Source organism: Enhydra lutris, unplaced genomic scaffold (assembly GCF_002288905.1).
Source record: "Enhydra lutris kenyoni isolate GAN:26980312 unplaced genomic scaffold, ASM228890v2 scaffoldscaffold12, whole genome shotgun sequence".
Lineage (NCBI taxonomy): Eukaryota > Metazoa > Chordata > Mammalia > Carnivora > Mustelidae > Enhydra > Enhydra lutris.
Genome location: NW_019154096.1, coordinates 56,577,957 through 56,605,783, shown reverse-complemented (window position 1 = coordinate 56,605,783; position 27,827 = coordinate 56,577,957). Strand labels below are relative to the sequence as shown.

Sequence of the window (27,827 nt, the reverse complement as noted above, 5' to 3'; positions counted from 1 at the left end):
TGATGGTGACCAACTTTCCCTGCAGGTTTTCCATGCGTAGCCACTGTACACCAGGCGTTTTCTAGGCAACTTCTGCATTTTATTTCATGCAAAACATTATTCCCACACAGTGAGGTGTGAGCCAGGATCCTCATCATACACTAAGGACACAGAGGCACAGAGAGGTGAAGGTATGTGTTCGGGGTCACACAGTGGCTAAGTGGGGGATTGTGGACTTGAACCGAGGCCATCAGTCCCAGCCCCATTTGTAATCACTTTGCTGAGGAGGAGACCAATCCACTGATGCTGGGACCCCTGCCTTTAACTCATCTCTCCACCTTGGGTCAGGCTTCTAGAAAATCTAACAGTGCTAGGTGCCACCATCCCTCCTCACCGATGGGCAGCCTCAAGACTGGACATATTATGGGCTGAAAATGCCCTGATCATGAAGCCCTGGGTCTTTAAAAAAAAAAAAAAGTCAGTCCCCAACCTCACTAGTCTAGAAGCTTGAACCCTAGAAGGAAAATGTCCATTGACTAAGGGAGACCAACAGATAGTTGTGCTAATAACCAACTTTCACAGCCATCCTTGTGGCAGAGGAAACAGTCTGACCCCCTTCAGTGTAACAGCACTGAGGAGTTTCAGAAAGAATGTCACAAGGGCACAAGGTACTGCCCCCCAATTGAATGCGTTTAAACAGTCTTTTGTCTATTTAGAAGTAGATAGCCTCTGAATTATTAATCCAGCGAGGCAAATAATTATATCTCACTGTGCCTGGCAGGGACGTCATCTTGTCATGACAGCTGCTGCTCCAGGCTCCTCCGCTGTACAGAAAATTGAAGAATCCCCAAATTCAATTTCAACCTGGTTAAGCATGTTGGGCCAAATCATGAAACTGAAAGGGTGTGTGTTTAATTTAGTTTCTTTTCTCTGCACACTGTATTAGTAAGGGAGATCACAGTGCTCTAGGCTCTAACTACAAAATACATCATCATTATTAAAACAGAAAAAGAGGATGGGAGACACAGATCTTTAGGGGATGAGTAGGAAAGACAATGAAAGGTTTGAAAAACTCCGTGAGGCCCCAGCACACTGGAAAACTCCCCCAAAGTTTAGAAGTAACCTCTTTTCTCACTGCAGCCCTACCCAAGGATTGCTAAGCATGGTTTTATCAGATCTACAGACCCCTGGAAACACAGCACAACAATACATTTGTATTTAACATCTATCCGGAGGGAAAGCCTACATTATCCACCAGGTTTCCAAATCCCAAATCACACCGCATGAATCTATCATATGTAAATTACACTCTGCATTACCCACTTTGGTTTGGCCCCTTCCTGTGAACATGAGACCCCAAAGCCTCCCTCACTGGTCCAAGACTAGCGGCTCTGTCACCTGCTTGGCTCCCTTCTCCCCTGCACCCCAACCTTACCTGGCCATTTCCCTCTGTTAGAGACATTTTTCCACTTCTCATTTGCCAAATCATATCCCACTGGTCAGGCCAACACCTGGCTCAGAGAACCTTCTCTACAAAAGAACATCCTTGGGTTGCTAGAAATTGATGTTTCAATTGTCTCCAATCAACACAAGGAACAAGAATCTAAATCACTCTTCGTCCCTCCCTAATCCCCTGTGGATCTCTGCTAATTTATCCATAACACAGAATACATCCCCTTGGTGCCCTACAATTTCCACCACACGGACCCTGGCATCAGTGGATCCTCATAAACAAAGTCAATAATGGAACGAACACCATACAAACACAGAGGGTTACGGTAATCATTAGTCATTACAATTAAGTGAATTTTCTACATGTGAGTCACTGTCTTAAGGGTTTGTACATTTATTATTTCACTTAATCCTTGCAATCCATCCATTAATTCACTCGCTGAGCAAACATTGAAGATCTCCTGTGTGCCTGATACTGTTCTAGGTCCTAAGAGTACAGTCCTGAATTAAAATGCGCAAAAATTCTCCCTCCAAACCTTAGATGTTAGTGGGTGCAGGCAGAAAACAAATCAATCCATAAGTAAAATATTTAGCATGCCAGATGGTAGTACGTACTAAGGAGGAAAATGCAAGCTGAATGATGGAATGTGAAGTCCTGGGAAAGGCCTTCCTGACTAGGTGAACAGAGAGGGGAAGAAGAGAGGGGCTGGGCAGCCCTGCCAAAAGAAGGGGGAAGAGCCAAGCGTAAGGGCCATGGGAGGGAGAAGGGGGCCTGAGTCAGCTACAGCAAAGACAAAATGGTTGGGGCAAATGTAGCTTCTCTACCATCTCCAACTTGTATTCAGGGTAAGAGAAACGGGTTAAATGGTGACCACCGGAAAAAAATACATTCGACATCCTCATCCCCAGAGCCTGAAATGGACCTTGTGTGAAAGAAGGCTCTGTGCAGGTATAATTAAGGATCTCAAGATGAAATTATCCCAGATGATCCTGGAGGTCTAAATGTGATGGCAAGTGTCCCCAAAAGGGAAGGAGAGGAGCAGTCATGGGCGCAGAGGAGAGGGCTGTGGGAGTCCCAGAAGCCACAGGGACTGTCGGGCGGCCCCTGGGGTTGAAAGAGGGAAGGGTGTTCTCTGGAGCCTCCCAATGGAGTGCGGCCCTAAAGACCCCTTGATTTCAGACTTCTAGTTTCCAGACCTGGGAGAGAACACATTTCTGCTGCTTTGTGCCCCCCAGTCCAGGGTACTTTGCAACAGAGGCCCCAGGAAACCGATACAGAGAGGTTAAGTAAGGTTCCTGCAGTTACAGAGCTCTTGGAGTGGGCGAGGTGGGACCTGAATCCTGGCAAGGAGACGATCAGGGTGCCCTTGGGGCCACTCGGCAATCTGCAGTCTCTGCTGTATGCCAGGGAATATACTGGCTTGTCTGACCAAGGGCCACACTTCCTTACATAAGGGCCTCAAGGCCTTGGCTCCCTGGCTTCACCTGGCCCACCCCTAGAACTAGCCAAACACAGGCTGCCAGGTAGAGCTCTTGCCCACTGTACGGACAGGATTTTCTGGATTCTTTTTTTATTGCTTGCCCCCAGAAGCAAGCATGGGAGTCGGGCTTAAGGTATCAGCATAGCATCACTGTCATTGGACCTGAGGGGAAGGTTTCTGAGGCTCTAATTCACTGAGAGTCCCATGTGACTGGAAACAGGCGCGCTCTCATCTATTAGACAAACACCCGTTACTTATATCTCTGCCAATTTTCATTGAGCAGCAAAATTAGGTTTTGGACATCCTGTGCAAATGGAGGCAGGCCTGAGTCGATGTGAGCAATTAACCCCTAAATATTTAATAGATGCTCTGACTGCTCCCCTCCCTAGGAAACAGACTCTGGCTAGTCCTCTGCAAACAAACAGGTCAGACGAAGAAGCAGCAAGGCACAGAGATACTCATGCCCCAGCCCACTCTGGTTCCAAGACCGCAGGAAACTCTCAGGACAGGACTCTGGGATGGTGACACAGCCAGGTGAATGGCCTTCGGGGACAGTGTCCTCCCCAGGGTTTACCAACGATGAAGCAAACAGGATGGACATACACAGCCTTTGCAGAGTGTGAAGAGCCGACTCATGGCGACTGATGCCATTTGCTGTTGCCCTGTGTGACTGCTGGCAGTGAGGACGTGTGTGCGGGTGCGTGTGCGCCGTACAGAAGGGCGAGTGTGCCAATGCTTCCCACCCAGAGCAATGCCTCATGTCGTGGCTTTATTCAAGCTCTCTCTGATCGAACCCACACACGTCCTCCACCCTGTCCCGTGACCAGCATGCCATCGGAGCTGACTTAACCAGTAGGTGCAATGGGCATGCGGCTTAATATTAGTTTCAGGGGCAGACTTTGGTGGTTCATCAGTTGCATACAACACCCACTGCTCGTTACATCACGTACCCTCATTACTACTGCCCATCACCCAGCCATGCATCCCCCCACTCACCTCCCCTCCAGCAACCCTCAGTTGTTTCTGAGAGTTAAGAGTCTCTTACGGTTTGCCTCCCTCTCTGTCTTTATCTTATTTTATTTTTCCTCCCATTCCCCTATGTTCATCTGTTTTGTTTCTTAAATTCCGTATGATTGAAATCATATGGTATTTGTCTTTCTCTGACTGACATATTTCACTTAGCATAATATCCTCTAGTTCTATCCACATCATTGCAAATGGCAAGATTCTGATGAACTTTCAGGCTGAAAAAAGTTCTCATATACTATATTAGTACATTTATCTTTATACCAATGCTGTTGTAAAATATACATTTTCCCCTATATTAAAACATATGTATTACCAATATACATTTTAATATATATGAAATTAAATGTATAGTAAACATTCATTAAATACATAAAACTTGGTGAATATTTAGTAAATACTTATTAAATATGTACATTAAATTTACTCACACACACACACACACACACACACACATATATATATATATATTTTTCCCCCCCAAAGGAGCCCACAAGGGCCACCGTGTGGACCCGATCCCCACATGTGTCTATTCCCAGAAGCAAAGGTAAGAACCACCGCATCTCACAGATGCAAAGGACTAGAAACGGTCCTTGGGCCAAGACTCACACCCAAGGCAAGAATCCTCCCTCCAGCAGGTTCTCCTTGTTCTGGGCAGCCTCGTCTGAGCGCTCCAATCAGACATGCATTCATCAAGCAGAACAAGACACGGCAGGAATGCAAAAGCAACGGCGATGCCCAGCAGAAGGTGTGACAGGCCCCAAAAGCGATAAGCAGAGTGCTAGGGGAATTCGCCGGTGGGGCCATCCATTCCACCCCGGGCATTAAAGAGGCCTTCCAGGAGGAGGGCTGTTTTCTGTCTCTTCCAAAACATGCTTCCCAACCGTGTGGCTGGCATTCTTCAAGTGAGTGGGGCCAGAGTAGCTTGTTAAGAACCTGTAATCCACTTACCTCCACAGTGAGCTCTCAGTCACGCTTCCCAGATTGAAGTCATACAGCTTCGTCAGGATGAGGATCACCTGCGATGGGGATGGGGAGGAGGGCAGAGGAGAGGAACAAAAGGGGAGAAAAAAGGAAGCTTCCTTTAGTTTGTGTAACAATATACAGTGCATCTCAAACCACCCAGAGGAGGGCTTAGTGTTTATCCGTTGAGTGGAGGGGTATTATAGGATCAAGCGAGGAAAAACAATTAATTTAACGCATCCCTGTAACTGGTAGCATTTATTTTAATCCTGACGATGCTTTGCATTTGAAATAAAACACGCCAACAGGAATTAACTGGGTATCGACAGTTGTATCTCTGCATCTGTCCTCCTTCAAGGCAAGGACTGGCCGGCTGGCTCTGATCACTGCTAGGGCCCTCCGGGGATCTGAGGCTGGGCGCGCTTTTGACCTGAAGATGACTCTGACTTACAGACTTGGACCTAAAATGGTAAGAAGGAACTGGGCCTAATTCTACCCACCTACAGAGAGGTTCAAAGAGATTCTGTGTCTCTATCACTAAGGCCTCAACAGCCACAGAAACGTGAACGGCAGGCAGGCCCAGTCCCCAACATCCTCTGATGTCATCTGCCATCTACCATTAGTCATCTGTCCTCGTCATGGAGTAAACAGGTCGCTGGACTGCACTGGGCTCCAGGACCACTTTCCTGACTCAGCTGAAATGAAGAAACCCAGAAGGAAGCTGTACATGAAAGAGAGCGGGACTTTCTGTAATAGTCTTAGCAGTTTCCTGAAATGGTCTCAGTCTGGTCCCGTGCCTTAAAATTTCTCCAGCGGGGGACCCGGATACCAGACGTTTCCCTGCCTGCCCCTTATGTGCCTGGGCAGTGGCTCAGGCATGACTCAGAATCTACAAGGATTTCAAGCGCAGGCACCTGAATCGATTTTAATCAAAACACAGGTGCCTAATATACAGCGCCTGCCTGCACACGTGATAATCCAGTTACACATAATTGTGTTTATCTAAATTTAATGCACAACTCATTTCACTTTTCTCAGCTCCTTCCCATTCCACTATTTAACTTCCTCCAGTTCATTTGCACAGCAGCCATTAAACTCTTTCCAAGATAATGAATTTCTGCTACCAAGATGGAACTTTCCCATTCTAGGTATCTATTTAAGATTAAAGAAAAATAATCAGCCATTATATTGAACATTTTTATGGCATTTCACTGACAACAGAACACTCACTTTGAGATTTAGTCTCATCCAGCACCCCAGGGGGTTGGTCAGCACCATTTCCATTCCCTTTATGTAAGCTAAGAAGAAATTAGAGGCAAGGATGTGACCCATTATAGGTCAGAGAGAATCTGTGATGAAGTTGGTTTGGGATGTTCAACTTCTCTGCAGGGCCATGACTGGAGGACTCTTCTCAGAGTGCCCTCTTTGATGGAGAGTGATGGATGGGCAAGAAACAGCCAAGCCAAGAAAAACATCAATGACATGGCTATTTGTAGGACAGGAAAATCTACCAACTACCTGTCCTTTTAACACAGCATAACGGCAAGGACTGTGGACCCAGTTCAGAGACTTGCTCCCCACAGGCACTCAGTGATCCTTGCCTCTCCCACTCATAGGGAGCTTCTTCATTTATAAAATTCATGTGCTAATGAAAGCAAAGGACTTAAGCCCACCCTCCCCAACCACATGCCTAGGAATGCACTGATAATTCCTGTTTTCTGGATTAACACATATACCTACACACACAGCAGACTTCATCTCCCCTTCATTTTACCTTCTTTCATCTACAAAGGCATTCTCACAGTCACGAGGTAAAAATGTGGGTTGGCTATGTGCTGGCGAACCCAAATTCTGGACGAACAAACTCCAAACTACTCTTCTAGAAATAGGTCAGAACACCCATCCCAAGCTCTGCAGGAGAAAATCAGGCCATTTCATTTTCTCCCAATATCAAGCCTTCATGGACATCAAACAATCTCCAAAAAGTACAAAGTCCACATAGAGAGAAGAAAGAGGTGTAGGGGGTAAGAGTTCCATTTAACCAATAGAGCTTCTAACAAACAACTGGGTCTGGAAAGCCCTGGAAAGAACTCAGGGCTGTTCTTATTCTATCCATCTCCTTACTCAAAGTTCAGACCCTCTTCTTCCCTGCCTCCATCTTCCCAGTCCCTCATGTTTCTTGTATATCTAATCTCATGCTGGTGTCTGCTTCTTGGGGGATCCAGACAGACTCATCCTTCCACACCTCTATGACTGCTACTTCTGCCTTCGTAGTAGACAGTCGCAATTCTGCGTCTTGATTCGTGCCCTTTCTTGGTCAGAAATCATTGCTGGTTCCCTCTGCCTAAGGATGAACTCCAGACTCCTGACCTGTTATGTAAGGCACTACACATACACATATTCATATGCACAGATGTACATACATATACACAAACACATACTCCTCCAACCACTTTCCTACAGTTCTCTAGACGCTGTCTTCTGCTTTAATAATCCAAGTTTCTCAAGGGGTTGCAAATAAACCATACCTGTTCTCACAACTCCGCCTGCTTTCTTTCATGCTGCACTGTATCATCTATGCCTCAGCCTTTTATTAACCTGCACGTGCCTACCTATTGTTGAAGAAACAACCTGAAGCCCACCTTCTCCAGGCAGCCTCCCAGGACCAGCCCAGCCATCAGAATTCTTGCTCTTCTGAAGTCCTATTGCACTTAAAACAGAATTACCTAACTAGGTACTTACTCAAACACTATCCTGATCCTTTCTGGATCACACAGGATCTGCCTTCTCAACTAGATTGAGGCAGGGTTTGGGTGTTGTTCTTCTGTCTCCCTAACAGGTAAGCTCAACATGTCAAAGGTATCTAAAAATAATCATTTTTGAGTCAATGAAGGATAATGGAGTTTTAGTGGTAAATCATAGTCTTCAGACGGGGTTAGTATTCATTTAGTCTATTTCCCTCATTGTACAGATGAGGGAAATGATGCTCAGAGAGATGACGGGACACAAGTTAGTCTGAATAAAGTGTGTCCTTGACCAAGTAGCCAAAGCACTGTTCTTCCATTCTATGAGTAGAGCTGGAGGTTAACTGTCACTGGAAAGCCTTCTAAATTCAGACTCCCTAGTCCCACTCCCAGCAGGTTTGACTTGGTGGGTCCTGGCTAAGGTCCAGATATCTTCCTGTGGTAACTGGAGAACCATACTCAAGAAAGGTCCCATCCCACCATGATTCCTCTCCCAACTCTGTGCTGCGGTGACCATCCCCCCACCCTTCCACCACACTGAGATCCTCATTTAGAGAAGGATCCCTTCCTTTAAATGGAATTGAACCTCACAAAGAAAGCACACAGTAAGAGATGTAGGAGGAAGATGTCTCAGCAAAATCACCCCTGCATTCCCTAGAGGAAAGGTCCCAAACACTGAGAATTAGGGGCTGGAAGCTTTCTTTCCCCAGGAGCCAGCACAGAAGGACAATAATAGAGCTATGAGGAGATGATCGTGTAACTTTTAGCCTTAAGATATTCGGTGCCAAGCAAACAAAACTAAGACTGAAACAACACCTGCCCATCTTTGGCTTCTCTCATCACTCAGAGCCTTCCAAAGGCCTCCAGAGAGGAGGGAATTCGCAGGGAAGAAAACTGAAAGCAGATGCAGTAAACCCACTAAGCCCCAGACTGCTGGGCAAGTACACAGAGCAGAAGGGGCAGACATGAGTGTGCGTGCCACAGGGATCACCAGTGGATGGCATGTAGCACAGAAGGGTAGCTGGGCTAATCCAGGACCATATCAAAACCTGACTTGACTCCTCTCCAGCAGATTCCCCCAGAGGAGGGTGGACAGTCCAAATCAACAAAGGAAAAGCAGTGAGCAAACCTTCACTGAACCCCTACCGTGTAATAAACACTATACTAGGTGCTTCTCAATCCTCACAACAAACTTTTGCAAGTGTAACATAATATCACAGTTTTACAGATGAGAAACCTGAGTCCCAGGAGCTAAGCAAGTTGCCCCCCAAGGCACACCACTAGCAGGAGACAGAGCCAGCATTCCCACCCATGGGACACAGCACACTTGCCCTGCTCGAATGCAATGCTCCTCCATTCTGCAAATGTTGATGTGAGCTGGTTGTGTGTGAGGCAATGAGCAGTCTTACACAGAGGAGAAAAGCACATCCCTGACCGCAAGGAGCTGAGCATTTACTAATGAATTTCACAAATATTTACTGGGCTCCACTTCAGTGAATTAGAAAGGGACCTGGTAAACCTTGAGACTCAGGGAGAGAGCCAGAGCTCAAGGCCCCAGGGTGAAGGTAACTTGTTTTCTTTGTTCTTGGAGAAGGTAATAGGAAACAGAGATATGGAATGAGAAAAGAACTAGACAAACTGCTGGGAAACCCAGGCTTGTCAAATAAGCTCATTTTTGACCTAACTGGCTACAGTCCTGGGGACTTTTAGACAGCAGGAGAAATGAAAATAAATAGGAATAATTCATGAATAAATAGCATCTTTTTTTTTTTTTATAAGCCATATACCTACAGACATACACATTTAGAGAGCGTGGAAAGAAGTCCCTAGACGTGTGTGTGTGTGTGTGTGTGTGTGTGTGTGTGTGTATAAATATAGCTACCAAGGCCTATGTATATAGAATGAGTACTCACACACCACACCCAACCTTAAATTGGCATCTGATCTCTTCTCTGGAATTACACTCCAGTTATTCCTCTCATAGCTTCCATTGCATAGGATCAATGTGACTTTTCCGTATGTCTGAACTTGTCTGTTAGACTGTGGCCTCGCTGAGGTTAGAAATCAGGTCTCATTCAACTTCGCATCCCCAATGCACAGCACATCACCTGACACTTGGCAGGCACTACACACGGTCCACCAAATGAATTATGGATGCAGGACAATAAAAGAAGAGATGAGATGATAAATGTATTTGAGAGGTACAGATAATGTGCTATAAGAGTTGAAAAGAAGCAATTAAGTCCATAGAATGTGACCAGAAAAGTCTCCACAAAGGAAAGATTACATGAGCCAGAACTCCAAGTCTGGTAAGAATTTGGATCTACTAAAATGGAGCTGGTTCCCTTTCTTTAAGTTTTTAATTGAATAGAGACAGATGAGGAAAAAGGAGAGGAGTGCCTTTGGAAAGGAGTAACTGGGGTTACCAGGAGCAGCGTGGAGGCAGAGCAGCATGGGCCATTAGGGGCAGGAGCAGTCATGGGTTGAATGCAATGTCATGTATACACAAGCCACTTGGAGACATGGGGAACGCCAGGTTGGGAAAGAAGGCACAGAGGACAATAGGATCATGCAGGAAAGAGAGAGGAAACTCAACCTGAGGTCAACTATGGGTAGATGAAAAGTTTTATAAGAGTGAAGAGGCCGATATCAAGGGAGGAATATATTATATCAAGAGACTTACTATGTGTGTATCTATCTATCTATCTAATAAATAATATATATAAGGGGGCTAGTTAAAATAGGAGGCTTACTATACATAATATATTAAGGGACTATATTATAATAAGGGACCTACATGATAAGGTGACAATAAAGGACATAGCTAGCCTTTTACAAAATCAGCTGGTGCCGTCTTCGGTGACCATCCACCTACACTTTTCTTGTCCCCAGGCATCTACTGTCTTCTGCTGCCCCCAGATGCTCAGGCCAGCCCTCAGCTAATGACCTGCTCTTTAGACACACAAAGAGCAGTAACTAATGTCTTTATTTCCCATTTCCCTTTTCTCTTCCATTCATCTATTCCCAACTTATGCCAAGCACAGCATAAGATTCTTGGTGATAAAGTGATCAAAAGAGAAACAGCTGCTGTCCTCATGAAAGGCAGAGTCATCCTCAACCTGCTGCTTCCAGGACCATTTATTTGAACTCAGGAGTCCAAGTCTCTGGCAGAGCTGGAGAAAGTGGTATGTGGGGGCAAGGGAGCTTTCTATCCTCTTCCCACCAACTTCCTATGAGAGAGGAGGTACCCACACTCAGAACTGCAGACAAAGAAAGAAGTCTCAGCCCCTATTCCACCTCAGAACCCTTCCAAATGTCACTGTGTCTAGATTCACTTGCCCTCTGGGTCCAGCCATCAGTCCCCTGGATGGGATTTGCATGGCAGCCTGGAAATAACAGAACATGAGCAACCTGAGGGCTGCCCCAAACCTAGTCTCGCCATATGCTACTGTGTGAGCCTGAGCAACTTACTTATGTTTTCGGAATCTGTTCCAATTTCCTTAAATGGGGATAAAGACACCTGTCCCTGCCAACCTCACAGGGTTGTTGATTCAAATCAAGTAAGGAAAGCTGATTTGCTCTATAAGCTGTACTATGGCAATATGAGTTATTAATATGATAATTATTCTTTAGGAGCAAAGAGTTCCAAGTGATTTTTATTTGGTGGGGGCAAAGGGGAAGTTCAGATTCTAGAGCTGCTAAGCTCCTCCAAAAAATGACTCATCTACTCTAGACCCCAACTGCAATATAGGAGGCCACAGATCAGAGCCCGCGCACTGCACCTGCCCGAGCCCCCACCACCACCACTCAGCTTCAGAAGGCAGTCAGGCAGCCCGGGGGGATTCCTGTCCTCTGAAAGGATAATGCATAATCTGCAAATTCATAAATCACTAGGACACTCTCGCCCGTGAGCACATTCAATGAAGGGAGGACCTTTAATGCCTGTAAAATTTTACTCTGAAGGAAAATTACTTTAGTTCATTAAGCTTTCCTGAAATCTTGATGCCTTTAAATCCATGGGGTTCCCTACACATCCCCCTCACAACCTACCCCTTCATTCCTGCCCCTACCTGATAGCCCAGTAGTTCTTTGTTGACAGGAAGGACAGTGGCTTTCTTTACCAGAAGTAGTTGACTATGGGAACCTAACAAGGATGCTAAAATGTACCCCTCTGGGACCACCTACAAGAGTGCACTTTTCAGTTCCAGCAGAGTCTGAGTCCCAGGGTCCTTCTCACACCTCCAGCAGCATTCCGCCCCCCAAGCAGGGAACAGAAATTGAGGCCTTGGAGTCCAAAGTCTGACTGATCTCCAATACCAGGATGTCTGCCACCAACTGGTAGCCTGAACTGTGCTAGATGTATGCCAAATTCAGAATGGCATAAAGAGGGGAGCCTGGGTGGCTCAGTCGCTAAGCGTCTGCCTTCAGCTCAGGTCATGATCCCAGGGTCCTGGGATAGAGCCCTGTATTGGCTCCCTGCTCTGCAGGAAGCCCGCTTCTCCCTCTCCCACTTCTCTTGCTTGTGTTCCCTCTCTGGCTGTCTCTTTCTCTGTCAAATAAATAAAAATCTTTAAAAAAAAAATTGTTGCTTTCTTCCCCAATACACCTATTAAAAAAAAAAAAAAAAAGAATGACATAAATAGTGTCCTTACCTGCTATGAGTTTAAAATCTAGTTAAGAAAACAAGGAAATACTACAAAATATAGCAACTTTGTCATATATAATGTGTGGAATTCCACAAAGCTGTTCTTCCCTTTCCTGCTTTTTATAAAGGCCTTTTTACAAACTCTGTGGCTCAAGACAGAACCTCAGCATGATCCTCATCCCACACACAGCAAGACAAACACTGAATCTTCTGAAATATGTTTCAGTCCATTGTAGCGCCCAACTTCTGGTCCTCATAATCACTGTCCTCATTCACTAACCAAATACATATAGAATGCTTCCTATTTGCCAGGTAGTGTGGATTCAGCACTGAAGAAAATAAGCCAGATTCTTTGCCCTCATATATTTGATATTCTGGCAGGGGAGATAAATAAATAAGTCAGTAAATGACATAGTCACATGATGGGGGAATAATTAAAGAAAAGGAGAACATGAACGAGCCCAGGAACATCCTTTATGAAAAACTGGCTCTCCTGCAAAACCTTGAATGAGACAAGAGGTTAGGTCATGTGGTAGCTGGGTAATCAACATTATAGGTAGGGGAGCAGCAAATGCAAAGACCCTGAGGCAGGAGTATCCCTGGCATATTCAAGAAAGAGCAAGGAAACCAATGAGGCTGGAGCAGAGAGGAGCTGGAAAGGAGGTCAGAGAGGTATTGGGAGACTTCGATCTTGCTGGAACATGTGAACCATTATAAGGATTCCAGTTCTGAGTGAGATGTGGGGCTGCTGGAGGATTTTCATAGAGGACTTTACTTTTAACGGGATCGAAAAAGGCAGGAAGGAGACAAAAGTGAATTAGGATCCAGTTGTAATCATCAGGTGAACCATGGTGTATGTTAGGGCAGAGCTACAGCAAGGGACATGAGGGACATGATGTTTATATAAACTGAAGGTAATGTCGGGCAGAAGAGCTGACAAATTGGCTCTGTGGTATGAATGAAAGAATTGAGGGTGACCCTCAGAGCTCAGGACTAAGCAGTTGGAAGCACAGAGTTGATGTTTTATGAGATGAAGACTACAGAAGAAAGAGATGTGGAGGAAAGATTAGAAGTTTAACTTTGAACGTGAAGTTTGAGGTGCCTAAGATAATTCAAACGGGGAAGTCCAATAGTCACCTGAATAAATGAGTCTGGAGTTGAGGGAAGAGAATCTAGGACAGAAATATCCATTGGGGAATTGTCTGTAATTAGATGATATTTAAAGACACAAGACTAGATTAGATCGCCAGGAGACGGAGTGTGAATGGAGTAAAGACATGAGGACTGAAAGCTGGGGTGTTCCAGCATCCAGAGGTCAGGGAAGTGAGAAAGGGGAAACCAGCATGTGTTCAGACCTTTCAAAATTGGCACAGTGGGCATGTGTGTTCTGCCTGAATGCTCACCAAATTGTATTTACTACAGGGCAGACTCTCAGTAATCAAATAAATTAGATGGCCTTCAGTTGAGGCCAGTAAAACTCCTTTCCCCATATCCCCAGTGTTTGCTCTCTGGACCCCTCTGTGGTCACCACTGTGGCAAAGATGGAGGCTTGCCTGGGCTTGACATGGACTTCCTTTCACCAAGATGACGTGGATATTCCCACTGCTACACTCGCCACCTGCCAACATCAGAAAACAAGGCTGAGCCTCATTATAGCACCTGGTGGTTGATTACACTGCACCCCTCCCATCACACACACGGAGCAATTTCTTCTCTGCAATTGCTTTCTGTACCTGCAGTGCTTAGACCAGAATCAAAATCTTTCCATTTCAGAATGCCTTTTTCACTGTCATGGTATCCCACACATTACTTCCAACAAAGGAACTCATTTCACAGCAAATGAAGAGCAGTAACGAGCATGTCCCCGGAATTCACTGGTCTTCCCACAAACTTCATCACCCAGAAGCAGCTGGCTGGGTGCAATGGTTGAATGGACTTTCAAAGATTGAGTGACCACCCTCACTGGGAGCTAACGCTATGAAGTTGTGGTGCTGTCTTCCATGATGTGCACTTGACCAATACATGGTCAAAATACAACAGTCTGAGAATCAAGGGGCAAACGTGGTAATGGGCCTCTCACTATGGTCCCCAGTAAGCCATCACACTGTATCTCCTTCATGCCCCCACAACTTTTTGTTCTGTTGAGAGAGAACTCTTGGTTCCTAAGGAGGGAATCATCAAAAAGGAGACAAAGCACCTGATCCACTGAACAGGAAGGAGAAATTAATATCCATCTATTTTGAGCTTCTCATGCTATCACTGAAAAGAAGGAAAAAAGGGCTTATTTAAGAATAGGGGACAGAGGGGTGCCTGAGTGGTTCAGTGGTTAAAGCCTCTGCCTTCGGCTCAAGTCATAATCCCAGGGTCCTGGGATTGAGACCCGCATCGGGCTCTCTGCTCAGCAGGGAGCCTGCTTCCTCCTTTCTCTCTGCCTGCTTCTCTGCCTACTTGTAATCTCTGTCAAATAAATAAATAAAGTCTTAAAAAAAAAAAAGAATAGTGGATAGAGAGGCACCTCGGTGGCTCAGTCAGTTAAGCATCTTGCCTTTGTCTCAGGCCATGGTCTCACAGACCTCAGGATCTGAGAGAACCCCATTCAGGCTCCCAACTCAGTGTGAAGCCTGCTTCTCCCTCTGCACCTCCCCACACTCATGTTCTCTCTCTCTCTCTCTCAAACAAATAAATAAAATCTTAAAATAAAAAAAGAATAGGGGATAGAAATGGATGTCCACCATAGCAAACGTGGGGGGTGGATTATGCCTTGTACTCCCTGATCTCTTTCCTGCCTATGTATTGTGGGTAACCAGGACCCTGAGAATTGTATTTCTAAGACTCTCCTAATTTGTTCCACATACTTCCAATGATGCTGCTCACCAGATTATATTGTAATTTTCTGTTTGCGTTTGCGTATCCACCATTAGGCTATGTGCTCCTTCAGGACAGGGACCCTGCTTTTCTCATTATTATGCTGTAAGAGTAGTATTATGCTTCCTTGACACGGCACCTATAACCCACAGAGATACAGCACATTCACTGCATTGAAACTGTTGCCACAGGTGTTCAAATGAGGAGAAGATGAGTCTGGACTGGGGTAATCAAGGTCCTCAGAAAGAGAGGTATCAGTGCAGATCTTAAGAGATGGGAGGAAAATGGAAATTTCCAGCCCTCTTCACTCTGGAGTATTTTGTAAACTCTTTCAAAGGTGTCTTTTCCTTAGATAACCTAGTCTGCAAGTCTCTCCAGGAGGGAGAATTCAAGGTGGTTTAGGAGAGAACTTCACCAATATCCACAAGAGGGTAAGAGAAAGGAGACACAAGGGCAAGAAAGAAGATAGTGAAAACAATCTTCTAAATAGGACTGTATTAAATTTTCAAGAGCTGTTATTCTGTAGGGACTTCTAGAAAGACAAATGTATATACCTATACCTGATGGGATGTAGGTTAATGAAAATATTAGATCTAATCACAAAAGAAGGACTTGCTCAGTACAGTAGCTTAGATAAGAACAGAACAAATACAGAAAACCCAGAGATGGAACATGAATATGTACTGAGCACCTACTAAGTGCCTAGCACTGTGCTTGGTGCTCTATGTGCATTACACAGATAGTGAAAATAACCACAATAAAACGTAGATACCATTATCCACATTACCTAAATGAGGAAACTGTCCAGGTCAGCGCTTAACACAGGTTTGTCTATTCCTGTACGATCCAAGTACAGGATAAGAGATTCAAAATAACAAGCATTAGTCATCCCCATTTAAAACAGGGCTATTGTTAAGAAAGTACTTCGCAGAATTTGGTTGCTGAATAAGGTAAGCGAAAGGTCAAGGAAATGGAAATACAGTGTTGTTGAAACAAGGAGCTTGTGAAAAACGGCTGTTGAATAGTGGGGGTTGTTCTGGTTTTGTATAACGAGCTATTAAAAATTAAAAATCCATTCACTCTCATTCCCTAAGGGACTGTGAAAATGAGAGAGACAGCCATCTCCTGGAAATGATTTAGGTAGCATGCAGTCCAGTAAGAGGGGTGGGGCCAAATGACCCCAGAATTCCCTGCCAAAGTCTGTATTCCACGATGATAGCTCACCAGAACCAGAGTTCATTAGCCCAAGGTCTGCCATGAAGTAGGAGTCCAAGTTCAGACCTCTCTCTGTGTGTCCATTACTCCCTTCATCCAAACACCACCAGTACCCCCTGAGGAGGAGGCCAAGGATAGGAACAGATGTGAACAGATGAAAGATGAAATGCTGGTTCCAAAGTGAAGCTTTCAGAGATAATCATCAACATAAAGGAAAATGTAAGAAATCTGTTTCCTTGGGAAAGGAGCACAAGCTCTAAACCAGTCTTCATTGGAATCCATGCTCTGCCACTTACTCTCCGTGACCTTAGACAAGAGGCTGAGCCTGTGGAGCCTCAGTGTCCTCATCTGGAAAATGAAGCCAATATCATTTCTTTCATTTGTTTGTTCTGAGAATTAGATTAAAGGTAACTTCTGCCAGGTACACAGAAAGCCCCCAGCATGCATTAGGTCCCTTCCATCCTGGTTTGTCTCTGAGCAAACCAGGTCATTTGCCACCAGAGTAGAAAAATGCCATGTCCCAAGAGGGAGCATGTCACTACTTTAGTGATGACAACCTGAAGCTTACAAAATAAAGAGCAACCTCGCCAGGCCTCTCACTGATGTGAAGATGAAAGCCCAGAGCATTCCCTGAGTGCTGGTGCTTGCTTTATGTGGACACGCATTGACAGCCTCAGCAATGGAAAGATCACAGGTCCATCAAGTCCATTTTGCCTGGTGTGTGATCCTACCCACTTGTCTCTTTTCATTTCAGGGTCTGTCTCCGCGAGTCCCGCCTGCAGGCGCACACACTCCCCCTTCCTTCTGCCACTCTTGTCAGGGGCATCATCCCCTCTTGGTCTCAGGAGCTGAAAGAGCTCTCAGCCAAACCATTTTAGCTGCTGACCCCAGTGGATTTTCTGGGAATCAGCAATTCCCCAGATTGGAAGTAGCTACCAGACTGAGATGTTTCAAATGAGACCAAGAGCAGGGATTCAATGAGATTGTAAGATGCCTCTGGGCAAAAACAACAACTGTCTTATTTGTTACTATAGCTTCAGCACCTGGGAGAGTGCCTGGACTCCGCACACCCCCCCCCCGCCCCTCCACCGCCCCCATCCCATGTACACAATGGTGGAGTAAATGGTCCATCACCCAACCCATGATCTGGCATTTATCACAACGTATTTCCTATCCAACCTACAAAGTACTCTCATGGGCTCTTCATTGCACTAAATATGGTGAGATGGAAAGACAAGAGACACAAAGTTCCTGACCTAAGCATTTTCAATGCAAGAAGAGAGATTAATATTTATACAACTACCTCTGGTGAAAATTGGAAATGGCCTAATTTACACCAGGCTAGACACATTCTACCTAATGTTTCAGGTGAGTCTTGTAGTAACCCTGCAAGTTGACATACAATAGTAATAAGTGATTTCCAAACTGGGATGAACTAGAGGATTACCCTCCATGAAAATTTTTGTAAGAGGTAACACTTGAGCTAGTTTATTTTAGTAGGCAAAGAACACGTTTTTTGTTTTTTGTTTGTTTTTTGTTTTGTTTTTTTGGCTAAGGAACCCTCACAAGAAAACAAAAGGAGGCGGGAATTGCCAGTCACGTTTCAGGACCAGAAGGTGTTCTGCTTCAGGTACACAGAGATGAAGACCCAGACTGGAGTCTGATAATGGTTTTAAATGCAATGAATGTAAATTTCCTATTGTTTCTGTAACTGATAACCACAAATGTAGTGGTTTAAGATAACACAGTGTATTATCTTATAATTTTGGAGATGAGAAGTCCAAAATGGGTTTCAGTGGCAAAAATCAAGGTGCCATTTAGGGCTGTGTTTCTACATCCCAGGAGAACCATTTTCTTGCCTTTCCCAGCTTCCAGAGGCTGTACCCATTCCTTTCTTGTAGCTCCTTTCATCTTCAAAGCCAGAAATGGCTAGTCACTCTTTCTCCTGTTGTGTCATTCTCTTACTCTTTCTGCCTTCCTCCTCCCTATTTAAGGATCCTTCTGATTACATTGTGTCCACCCAGATAACTCCAAGACAATCTCTTTATCTTTGGATCAGCTGATTACAGCTTTATTTCCTTTTACTATCTTAATTCCCCTGCATCATGTAACCTAACATAGTCACAGGCATTAGAAGATGGACATCTTTGGGAGGTCACTATGCTGCCTACTGAGCCAGGGTAAAGAGTTTCTACTCTACTCGGCAAATGGCTCAGAGATGTCTAAGTGCTTGAGCAGGTGAATGATTTGTTGGCACCATATTCTGGAAATAAAATTGTCCAGAATATGAAGGGTGGATCAGTGAAGAGGGAAAACAGAGAGGCCACTGAAAAGGATGCTACAATAGCCCAAACCTAGGAGATAAAAGATCTGAATTGAGGCAATGCCAATGGGAAAGAAAAGAAGGAGAAAAAAAAACTTATGAAAATCATTACTAAGGACTGCAAATAGGGCACAACAGAAAAGAATGGAGTCAAAGATGCCTCAGAGGTCTCCCAGAAGTTAGTGTGCTTCATTGTAATTTGAAGGTGTGCACTTGAATCCAGCTCTAACACTTACTAGAGGACCATCTTGCATGCTACCATAACCTGACACCCACTTCTTACCCCAGGTTGGTTGGATGAGTTTCCAACCTAACTGTCTGAATCTATGCATCCTCCCTCCCTTTCTTTGGATACATGCTTATGACCAAAGTTCTCCCTCTGCCCACTCTTGCTCTTGTCCATCTACCTAAGAGATGGATGGGCATGTTTGTTATTGCCTGACCAACTGCCTGAACTTCTAAAAATTTCCCTCCCAAGATCAACGTTTCTTGGCCTCACCCACATATCTCATCTTCTCTTGAACACATTCACAAACTGCATGCCTGGTTTCTCAGGAAAACATGGATTTCCGTGTTCTTCCTGAGTTGGTTTTGTTCTAGATCTTGACCTGGAATGGCTGAGAATTGGGTCATGGCAGCCACATCTCAAGACATAACAGATGAAGAGCTGCCCCAGTTCATGTGGTAGGAAGTAGGAAGGGGAAGCAGATTTAATCTGTTTAAGCTCTTAGACAAGCACTTAGTCAGTGTCCAGAGGCCTGTACCATATATCCTAGTAAAATGACCATCCATTCAAGCAAGAGAGCACTCATAAATCCCAGACATTAGAGGTAGGGAATATTTAGTGTGTAATCAGGACCACACACCATACCTAGAGAAGAACTGCTCCCCTCTGGTCTTTCACAGTCACCAGCATTCCCCTAGCAGCCAAACCAATGTCCCCACTAGAAAGTTATCTGGATTGCCTAAAACAACACAAGCCTAGACTGTCTCCATATAACTCCTTGGAAAGGAGCAGAACCTCCAGCAGCTGGTGGTGGATGATTTAAGAGCCCTCTCTCATGTAGCCTAGGACATAATAACAAAGAACACATAATTTATTTGTATTGATTCACCAGCACACATTTGATCATATTTCCTTGTCCTTCCTTTTGCTAAGAATCCATGGCCACAGTCTTGAGAAATTTATCTTTTGTAAAATATCTCTGTAAAAAAATAGGTTCCTCACATATCTTAGCTACAGCAGAAGAGTCCAGCCAGGGAGACTTGCCAAGGGGAAAGAGATCTGGCAGCCCTCCGTGTATCCTGACTCTGGTCTAAATAATCTCTCTCCATGATACAAAGCAGAAAGTGTGCATGGAACTGAAGCCTCAGTTTTCAGACAGGGACTGTCAGATATAGAAACAGAAATTGGGGGCAGATCAGATTCCTGCTCTAGAGGAATAAAGAGCACAGAGAAGCTGGTCAGATTCTGAGACAAAGAGAAGAAACAGGAAGTGAGGAGCAGAAACAAGTTTGGACCTCATGACAGACTGAGGTGACATAAGAATGCCCAGGTGTTCAGTACTGTTTCCACTTAACCTTGAATGAATAACTTTCTTGTATTGAGCATCTACTATGTACTTGGCTCTGCTCCAGAAGCTGGAAGAGGTTAGGCACAGCTTCTTGTCTCCAGAGATTCCCAATCTAATGGGGGAGGGGGACACAGACAAATAAACAAGTATTTAATGTGATTTCTGCACTAACAAGGGTACTTAACTGTACTAACTCAAGGACTCTTGTGACACTTATATCCCATGGTGTAGAGGCTCCTCCTACTCCAGAATAGAACAGAAAACAGTGGAGAAAAAGAAATGGTTTTGCACTTTGACAAGGCTGATGAACTTAGATGGGCACAGAAAACTTCAAACCTGATGTTGAATGTGCTGAGTAATCATGTAGAAAAGAACCATTGGCTTTGAAACTGCTATATCCCTAGGTGTCCCACAGAGATGTGGCAGTAATAAGATCTCCACCTTTAGCCTATTTGGTGGAGGTTGGCATAAAGGAGAATGGTCTAGAAGACAACAAAAGGAACATAAACCCTGCCTTCTGTCATGTATTCTCCACTCGCTGTCTCTCTCTGCCTGCCAGAATCCCCCCACCCACACTTCAAGTATCAGCTCAAGCCTATCACACTTGGCAGAATCATCCATTACCCCAGGGCACACACATCTCTCCATCTGTGGCCAAGTTATTTCTCACTATCTCCCATCTCACATGCTTCTCTTACAACTTGACCTTGACACTCCTTCCATTGAGTAGTGGAGTTTGTGTCCCTCCCTTTGAAAGTGGACAGATTTTTATTACTGCCCTGACCAATAGCATATTGGGGAAGTAATACTAAGTGACTTCCAAGGCTACACTGTGTGTCCTTAGGATGGTCACTCTCAGGTCCAAATTTCACACATGAGGAAGTACAACTCAGTCCACAAAAGGACAGACCACATGCAGGAGCCACACTGTCACAGCCCACAGACCAACCGAGGACCTGGTGGCGAAAGTAAGCATCAGTCAATGGACATTTGGGAAGACAGCCTCCAAGGACTACAGCCCCAGCTAACGAGTCAGTCTCATCTTTGATTCATTTGGCTAAGGCTCCAGACATTGCATACTTCATGCCCTATCAAACTCCTTGACCCACAGAGAATCCAAAAACATAATGAAATATTCTTCTATTGCATCACTAACTTTCAGAGTGGCTTGTTATGCAGAAAAGTTACTTAGAACACCATCCAAAAAACACGCAGCATTTAAGGCAGACACTCACTAGGCACATGGAATTATTTTTCAAAGGATTTGATTCATGAAGCCCTAACCTCCACAGGCAGAATGTACACTCCCTGGAGAATGCATTAGAACCTCGCAGGCATCTTCCCACAGGCGTACTAAATACCACATGCCCTGCAGAGCATTCCTCAAGCAACCCCTCCGGCCTATGCCCTCCTTGAGGAACGCCACATCTCAAAGAGTGTATGGTCATCTCCTCAAAGCCAAACAGCCAGGAATCCTGCTGTATTCCTCCCTGCATGACATGCAACCCTACCCCCTACTCTTCCACTGCTGATATTCATCTTCCACCTTCCTATGCAGGCCCACTCCTCCACCCCAAGATCAAACCCTCATCCTCTCATGAGTTCTACTGCAACTATCTCCTTCTGGTCTCCCTGTATCTACCCCACAAGCCTCTGTTCTGCCAAGTGTCAGGCTGCTTTCCCAACATCCAAATATGATACACCATTCCCAGACTCCTCCCTGAGTTCCTACTGCCTCCAGGGTAGAATCCACAGTCATTGGCAAGGAACAAGGGCCTTGCCCACCTGGCCCTGACCTAGGTCTCTTTGTCTCTATCCTTATTTCTTATCACCAGCCCTTCCCTTTGGATTCTATTTTCTGGGTTACTCATCTGAACCAAAGAACCAAGAACATGATTTGAATGACTTTTTTCAATTCTCCTTACAATGGTGCATAACCAGATTGCATTCAGGCTTAATTTATTCTTTCTCATATTCTCGGTCTCTCTCTATCTCTGTCTAGTCTCCTGGCTGAATGATCTTGTAGAAGCCTCCCTAGAGTCTAGAGCTGTGCTCTCCAATATCATACGCATTAGCTACACATGCCTATTTAAATTTTAAATAATTAAGATTAAATAAATAAAATTAAGTAAATAAAAATTAATAACTCAGTTCCTCAGCCACACTAGTCCCATTCCAAGCACTCGGCAGTCACATGTGGCCAGTGACTAATATACTGGACACAGCAGGGCACAGAACAATTCTATTGTTGCACAAAGTTCTGTTGAATAGTGCTGATCCCGAGATTCTCAACTAAGAGTTGTTCTTGAAATACAGTTCTCTATTTTCTCGCTGAAAATGCAGACTTTAAATCCCCTATTACCTGTGTGGTAGAGATCTGGCTTCTCCATGTTGCCCAGAATCCATGCCCTTTCCTGGGAAAGGTAATATCCCTTTGGGGAACCAGTTTCTCCTTATCATGAGCCATATTGCTCAGGAGGCACGGACCATGGCACTGACCCTATCCTCAGCTCAAAGAGCTGGCGCTATTTATCCTAAGCCAATCATCCACACCAGTCCTATGGTACAGTGATGGGTTCAGTGAAAAACGTGTTACCAAACTAGAACCAATAACAACCAAGATGAGTCTTGCTGAAGCTCTTGGGAAATAGAAGCATCCCTTTCCTTCCTCAGGAAACATCAGAAGAGACCACTGTCTTCTAAATAATATGGACTGAAGATGTGAGTACTAGGATACCACCACCATTTTGCAATCTTGAAAGGAGAGCCTGAAGTTGCTGAGGGAACACAATATGGAACCTGAGGATGCAGCCAACACTGCATAAACCAGAGTGGAAATACTACAGGAATCTTAAGTCCTAGATGATACCATTTGGGCTGCTATATCACGCCTGACCTAAAGCTACTATCTCTAGTCTTTTATGTCAAATCAGTCAGTAAATTCTTTCTGTCTCCATTCATCCATGTTCTTAACCGTTACACCTGAACTACTTCAGTCACCCTTTAGGCCTTGGGTCAAAGTCAGATATTCCACAAGGGCCTACCCTGACCTCCAGACAGACCGTCACTCATTTTATATGACCCTTGATGCATCCTAGTATTACAGCAACTTCTTACTGAATTGGGATGTTAATATATTACATTGTGAAATGCTTGAAAGCAAGTTTTGAGTCTCTTGATCTTTCTTACAAAGAAGTAAATAAAAAATACAACCCTACCTGATACATACTAGATGCTTCTAAGTATCAATTAAAAAGTAAATATTTATAGGGTAAATGGTAGCCAGTTGATAAATTTCAGTTAATAACAGTAATGGTAGTAGGACCATAAGTCAACATCTACCTTCACTACCTCATTTCACCCTCAGAGCAATCCTGTGAAATGTCACAACCATTATTCCCTTTTCTTTTAGCTATCAACCAGAGTCTTGGGAAGATTACATAACTAAGCAAAGTCCCATGACACATAATGACAGCACTTGATATATTCTAATTAAAAACGTGGCTGTCCCCTCCAATGTTTCATATCCCCCCTCCCTCCTGATTAAGGGTGTCAACGAATTCAGCAATTTCAGCAACAGGGCAGCTTGGTATATACTAAATTCTCTGCTGGCTAAGCCTCTCAAGGCTAAGTTCAAAGGCAACTGAACAAAATCTTCAAGATGGAACCACAGACTCAACCTCAAGCCAACTCTTTCTTCCAAGCTCAGTGGTTAAGGAAGACACAAGAAAGTGCAGGTTGGCATGATGGCCACATGAGCGACATCAGCTCCCTGGGAGCAAGGACCTTGACACTCCTTGTACCGTCTCCTCCTGCCTCTCTACTCTCCTAACACCCAGGCTCCACCTCCACATTTTGAGTCACACTCCACTTTCAGTTTCTGCCTCCAGGCCACCTACCTGGCAGGGCTCCCATGGCAGGCTCTAGTTTTTCTTCTAAAATTAGAACTTTGACTCAAAAGAGTAGGTTCCATGTGGGTCACAGGGGATCTGGGGAAAGGAAAGGAACACACACACCCCTGTCTCCCTCCATCCAAGACACTGAAGGGTCCAGGTGGACAGTACAGGTTTGGTTCTACTCCATAGACTTAAGCCCAGAGTTACAGGAAAGGGATCATTCAACCAACCAGCATGTACCCAATACCTAAAATGTGCCAAGGGCTTCTCAGGTATTATGGACATATGATAGGTAAGTGAGGGGAAAGCTGAGGGCAAGAGGATATAGTGGGGGGAAGGTCAGAGAAAGCGAGATGGAGATACAGTTATATTGTGTGTGTGTGTTTTTGTGTGTGTGTGTTTGTAAAATATATACAACATACACATGTAACATACATATCTCTCTAAGAGTGGTTCGTGGATCACAGGAATCAGACTCTCTTAAGAAATGTATGAAAAAATGCAGATTCCACCTCTTGCCCTTCGTGCACTGAGATCTATGTCTAGAGGTAGTCTTCCCTCCAAAACTGTAGGGGGCTGACAGTTGTTCAAGGCCTCTGTTCCCAAGCAGACCAGAATCATCTACAGGAACCTCCAGGAGACCAGATGGTACAACCACCTCTTGGAAAGTTAGGTTTACTTCCACAGCTCCCATGACTCAAGCTAATCAAGAACTCCACGAGCAGCCCCTCCAGGAGTATTATCTACAGGAAGGTGGCAGGGTGCACAGGACACACAGGAGTAGGGCTAAGAGAGGGGAGCCACAGAACATCTGCTGATGACCCCCAAATGTTTATTCCCAGCTGACCCAGAAAAAGAATGGACCCCTCACTTTAAGGGCCTTTTGCAATGAGCTCTGTGGGTCAGCAGGATCCCAGGTTCCTTTTTACTAGTGAGCATCACTCAAATTCTCCAGTAGTCTCTGATGACCCTAGCCCTGAGCCTCACGAGGCACAGCACAGAAACACAATGCATCCCAGATGGGACACCCAGCTGCTGCGTATGGCCCAATACAGACAGTGGAGTCTACAAGCCACCACTGACAGGACACTCCCGTTCTGCTCATCTTCACCAGACAGCAAGGCCCGCATAGGAGAGCCTCAACTGGAGGCTAAGGATGGCAGGGCTCCAGGCAAATGGGAGTTCTCAACAAATCTTTGTTGGCTGTATGCATGCAACAGCAAAACAACCCTTTAAAAAAAGAAAAGAGCAACGCACCCCTGAGCTCCTGGGGCCTATCCTGGTGTATATACTATTTAACAGAGAAATGCCCTCAGGACTAAATGTCTAGTAGTTAAAGCCCAAATCCTGAAAGCAAACAGCCCTGGATTCACATTCCAACACCACTTTCTACATTCCCGTGCAAGAACCCCTGTCTCTACCTCTGTCCACAGGCACCCCGACCTCACAGGCCCGCAGTAAGGAACAAAGAATAAAACCACCAACCAATAACCCAATGGCTGGCACATAGAAAGAAACTGAGCAACATTAGCTGGTATTAGAATTAGCTCTGGCAGGTTCCACTTCTCTTAAAAGGTAGAAGAGAGAAGGATGAAATGTAAGTGCCAGGAGGTAGAAAGTAGATAGAGAGACCACTCTAAGTAGTACCAATCGGATGGTCCAAACCACCCCCCAAACCAGGTTCTGTTTTCCCCAGTATCCAGCTGTGCAAGCTCAGGCTCAGAGAGGCCAAGAAGCCTCCATCAGTCACATAATGCAGAACTGGGATTCAAGTCCAGCTGGACCACAAAGCTTTGCTCTTTACTCAACAAAAGGCAATTTATAAAAGCCTCTGGTGGGTCTAGAAGGTGAATGAGCTTCTGCTTCAGTCCCCTCCTGGCCCCATGGGCATAGCTAAGAATCCACTAAGCTCACAAGCTTCCTGCACATGGGACCTGGGACAGGTGTCATTAGTGTGATGTGGAAAATAGCTGGGAGGGGAAGGACAAATACAAGAGAAACAATTAACAAAGTGACACAACTCAGTTCTATTCTTCCTTATACTGGAAAGGATAACAATCTGGGTCTAAGACCCAAAGCTGTGCTTATAGGTACCAGAGCAAGGATATGTGAAAGTGAAAGACAGGTTGTTTCTCCAAAAAGGAACATAGAGTGAACCAAGGCAGACAACTACCCAGCAGCCCAATTCCAACAGAATATAGAAAAGCAAATTAACTCCTTTCTGAAATGCCAGGATACGATTTGAATTAGTAAAAATTAATTCTGAAGTTATGAAGTCTAAAGAAACAAGTATCCTCTCTACCCTGTGCTGGCCCAGGCCTAGCTGGGAACATTCTAGCAGAATGACAAAGCTATTTATGCCCATTACTCTGCTAATTCCACTTCCGGTAATATACTTTTACATTCCAAAGAAATCATTCAAAAGTAGAAAAGAAAAAAGCTATTTGTATGGAAATGTTCCTAACACTGCCATCCCTCACAGGGGGGAGAAAAAACAATTAAACAACTTACATACCCAACAGCACAGACATATTCGAGCAATTAATATTATATTCTATGATGGATTCCACATTGTTCCCACAAATTGAACACTGAAATTACATGCCTCTATTAATACAGGGGGAAAATGTAGAAACATACTTAAGTCACAAATTAGATCAAAGACTATGCTGATGCTTATTATAGCTACCTATAAATATGTATATCCACTGAGAAACCTGTTTGGTATTAATGAGATCATATTCTATGAAGTTATATACATAATGAAAAACTGTTTTTGTTTTAGGTATTGACTTAGCCTAAGGCCTACCTTTTAAAAAGTGTGTCTATTTAATATGTAATTGTGGCAATACCAATATATGCCCCTTAAATACGGTCATAAATGACAATCAAGACAGAATAATATTTTTAAATGAATGATCATGATGAATCTACTTTGTATATCAATTTCAAATCTTTATTTATTTATATTTAAACGTTATCTGAGAATGTTATGTTACAGGATCCCCAGTGGCTGACTTCCGCATTGTTCTTCACTGCTGTGGCCATTATTAATCTCTGTGTGGATTACGTGACCTGTCAGCGATCATCGTGCACATACATCCTTCTCCTGATACCGTTTGTCTGTCCTGCCTCTTCCTTGAGACTGCCAGCTTTTTGAAAATAGGGACTGTGTCTTCCCATTTCTTTCAAGTGTATCCACGGAGAGTATCTTTGAACTTATCATTCAGACCGGAGCCCAATTTGGATTTAATGATGACGATAAAGAGAAAAGGAAGAATAGTTATCAACTATATTTACAAGACGTAATAATGCTGAAAGACCTAAAATAGGAGCTAGGTACGAATAATTAACTTGTGTTTTATTTTGCCAAAGGTCTTGGTGCAAATAAAATCGTCTGCATATTCACTGATACGTCGGATCTAGTAGGTGTGCTGGTGACACCAAGCTAAGTTAAAGCCGGTCCCGCGCTTCCCACAGAGCGTTTCACATTGTGGTGAGTTAGAGGAACATACGAGCGCAATACAGAGAGTGCTTCTGATGGGCGTCACATGGAGTGCTGTCAGTAAAGAGAAGGCTCTCTCTCGGCAGGCTTCCGGGAGGAGGACTCACATCTGAGTTGGGCCCTTAGAGGATGAATAAGGGGAAGCCATAAGGAGACAGT

At 44.5% G+C, this 27,827-nt stretch overlaps 1 protein-coding gene across 1 annotated transcript in view; it reads right to left on the bottom strand.

The window, feature by feature from the left end:
* Positions 1-27,827, bottom strand: part of LOC111145125 (sortilin related VPS10 domain containing receptor 3) — a 584,701-nt gene that overhangs the window by 409,381 nt on the left and 147,493 nt on the right. Inside the window, exon 2 of the mRNA XM_022499799.1 lies at positions 4,890-4,957. Coding sequence (XP_022355507.1) covers positions 4,890-4,957 — 68 coding nt within the window. The remainder of the gene's footprint in view (positions 1-4,889; positions 4,958-27,827) is intronic.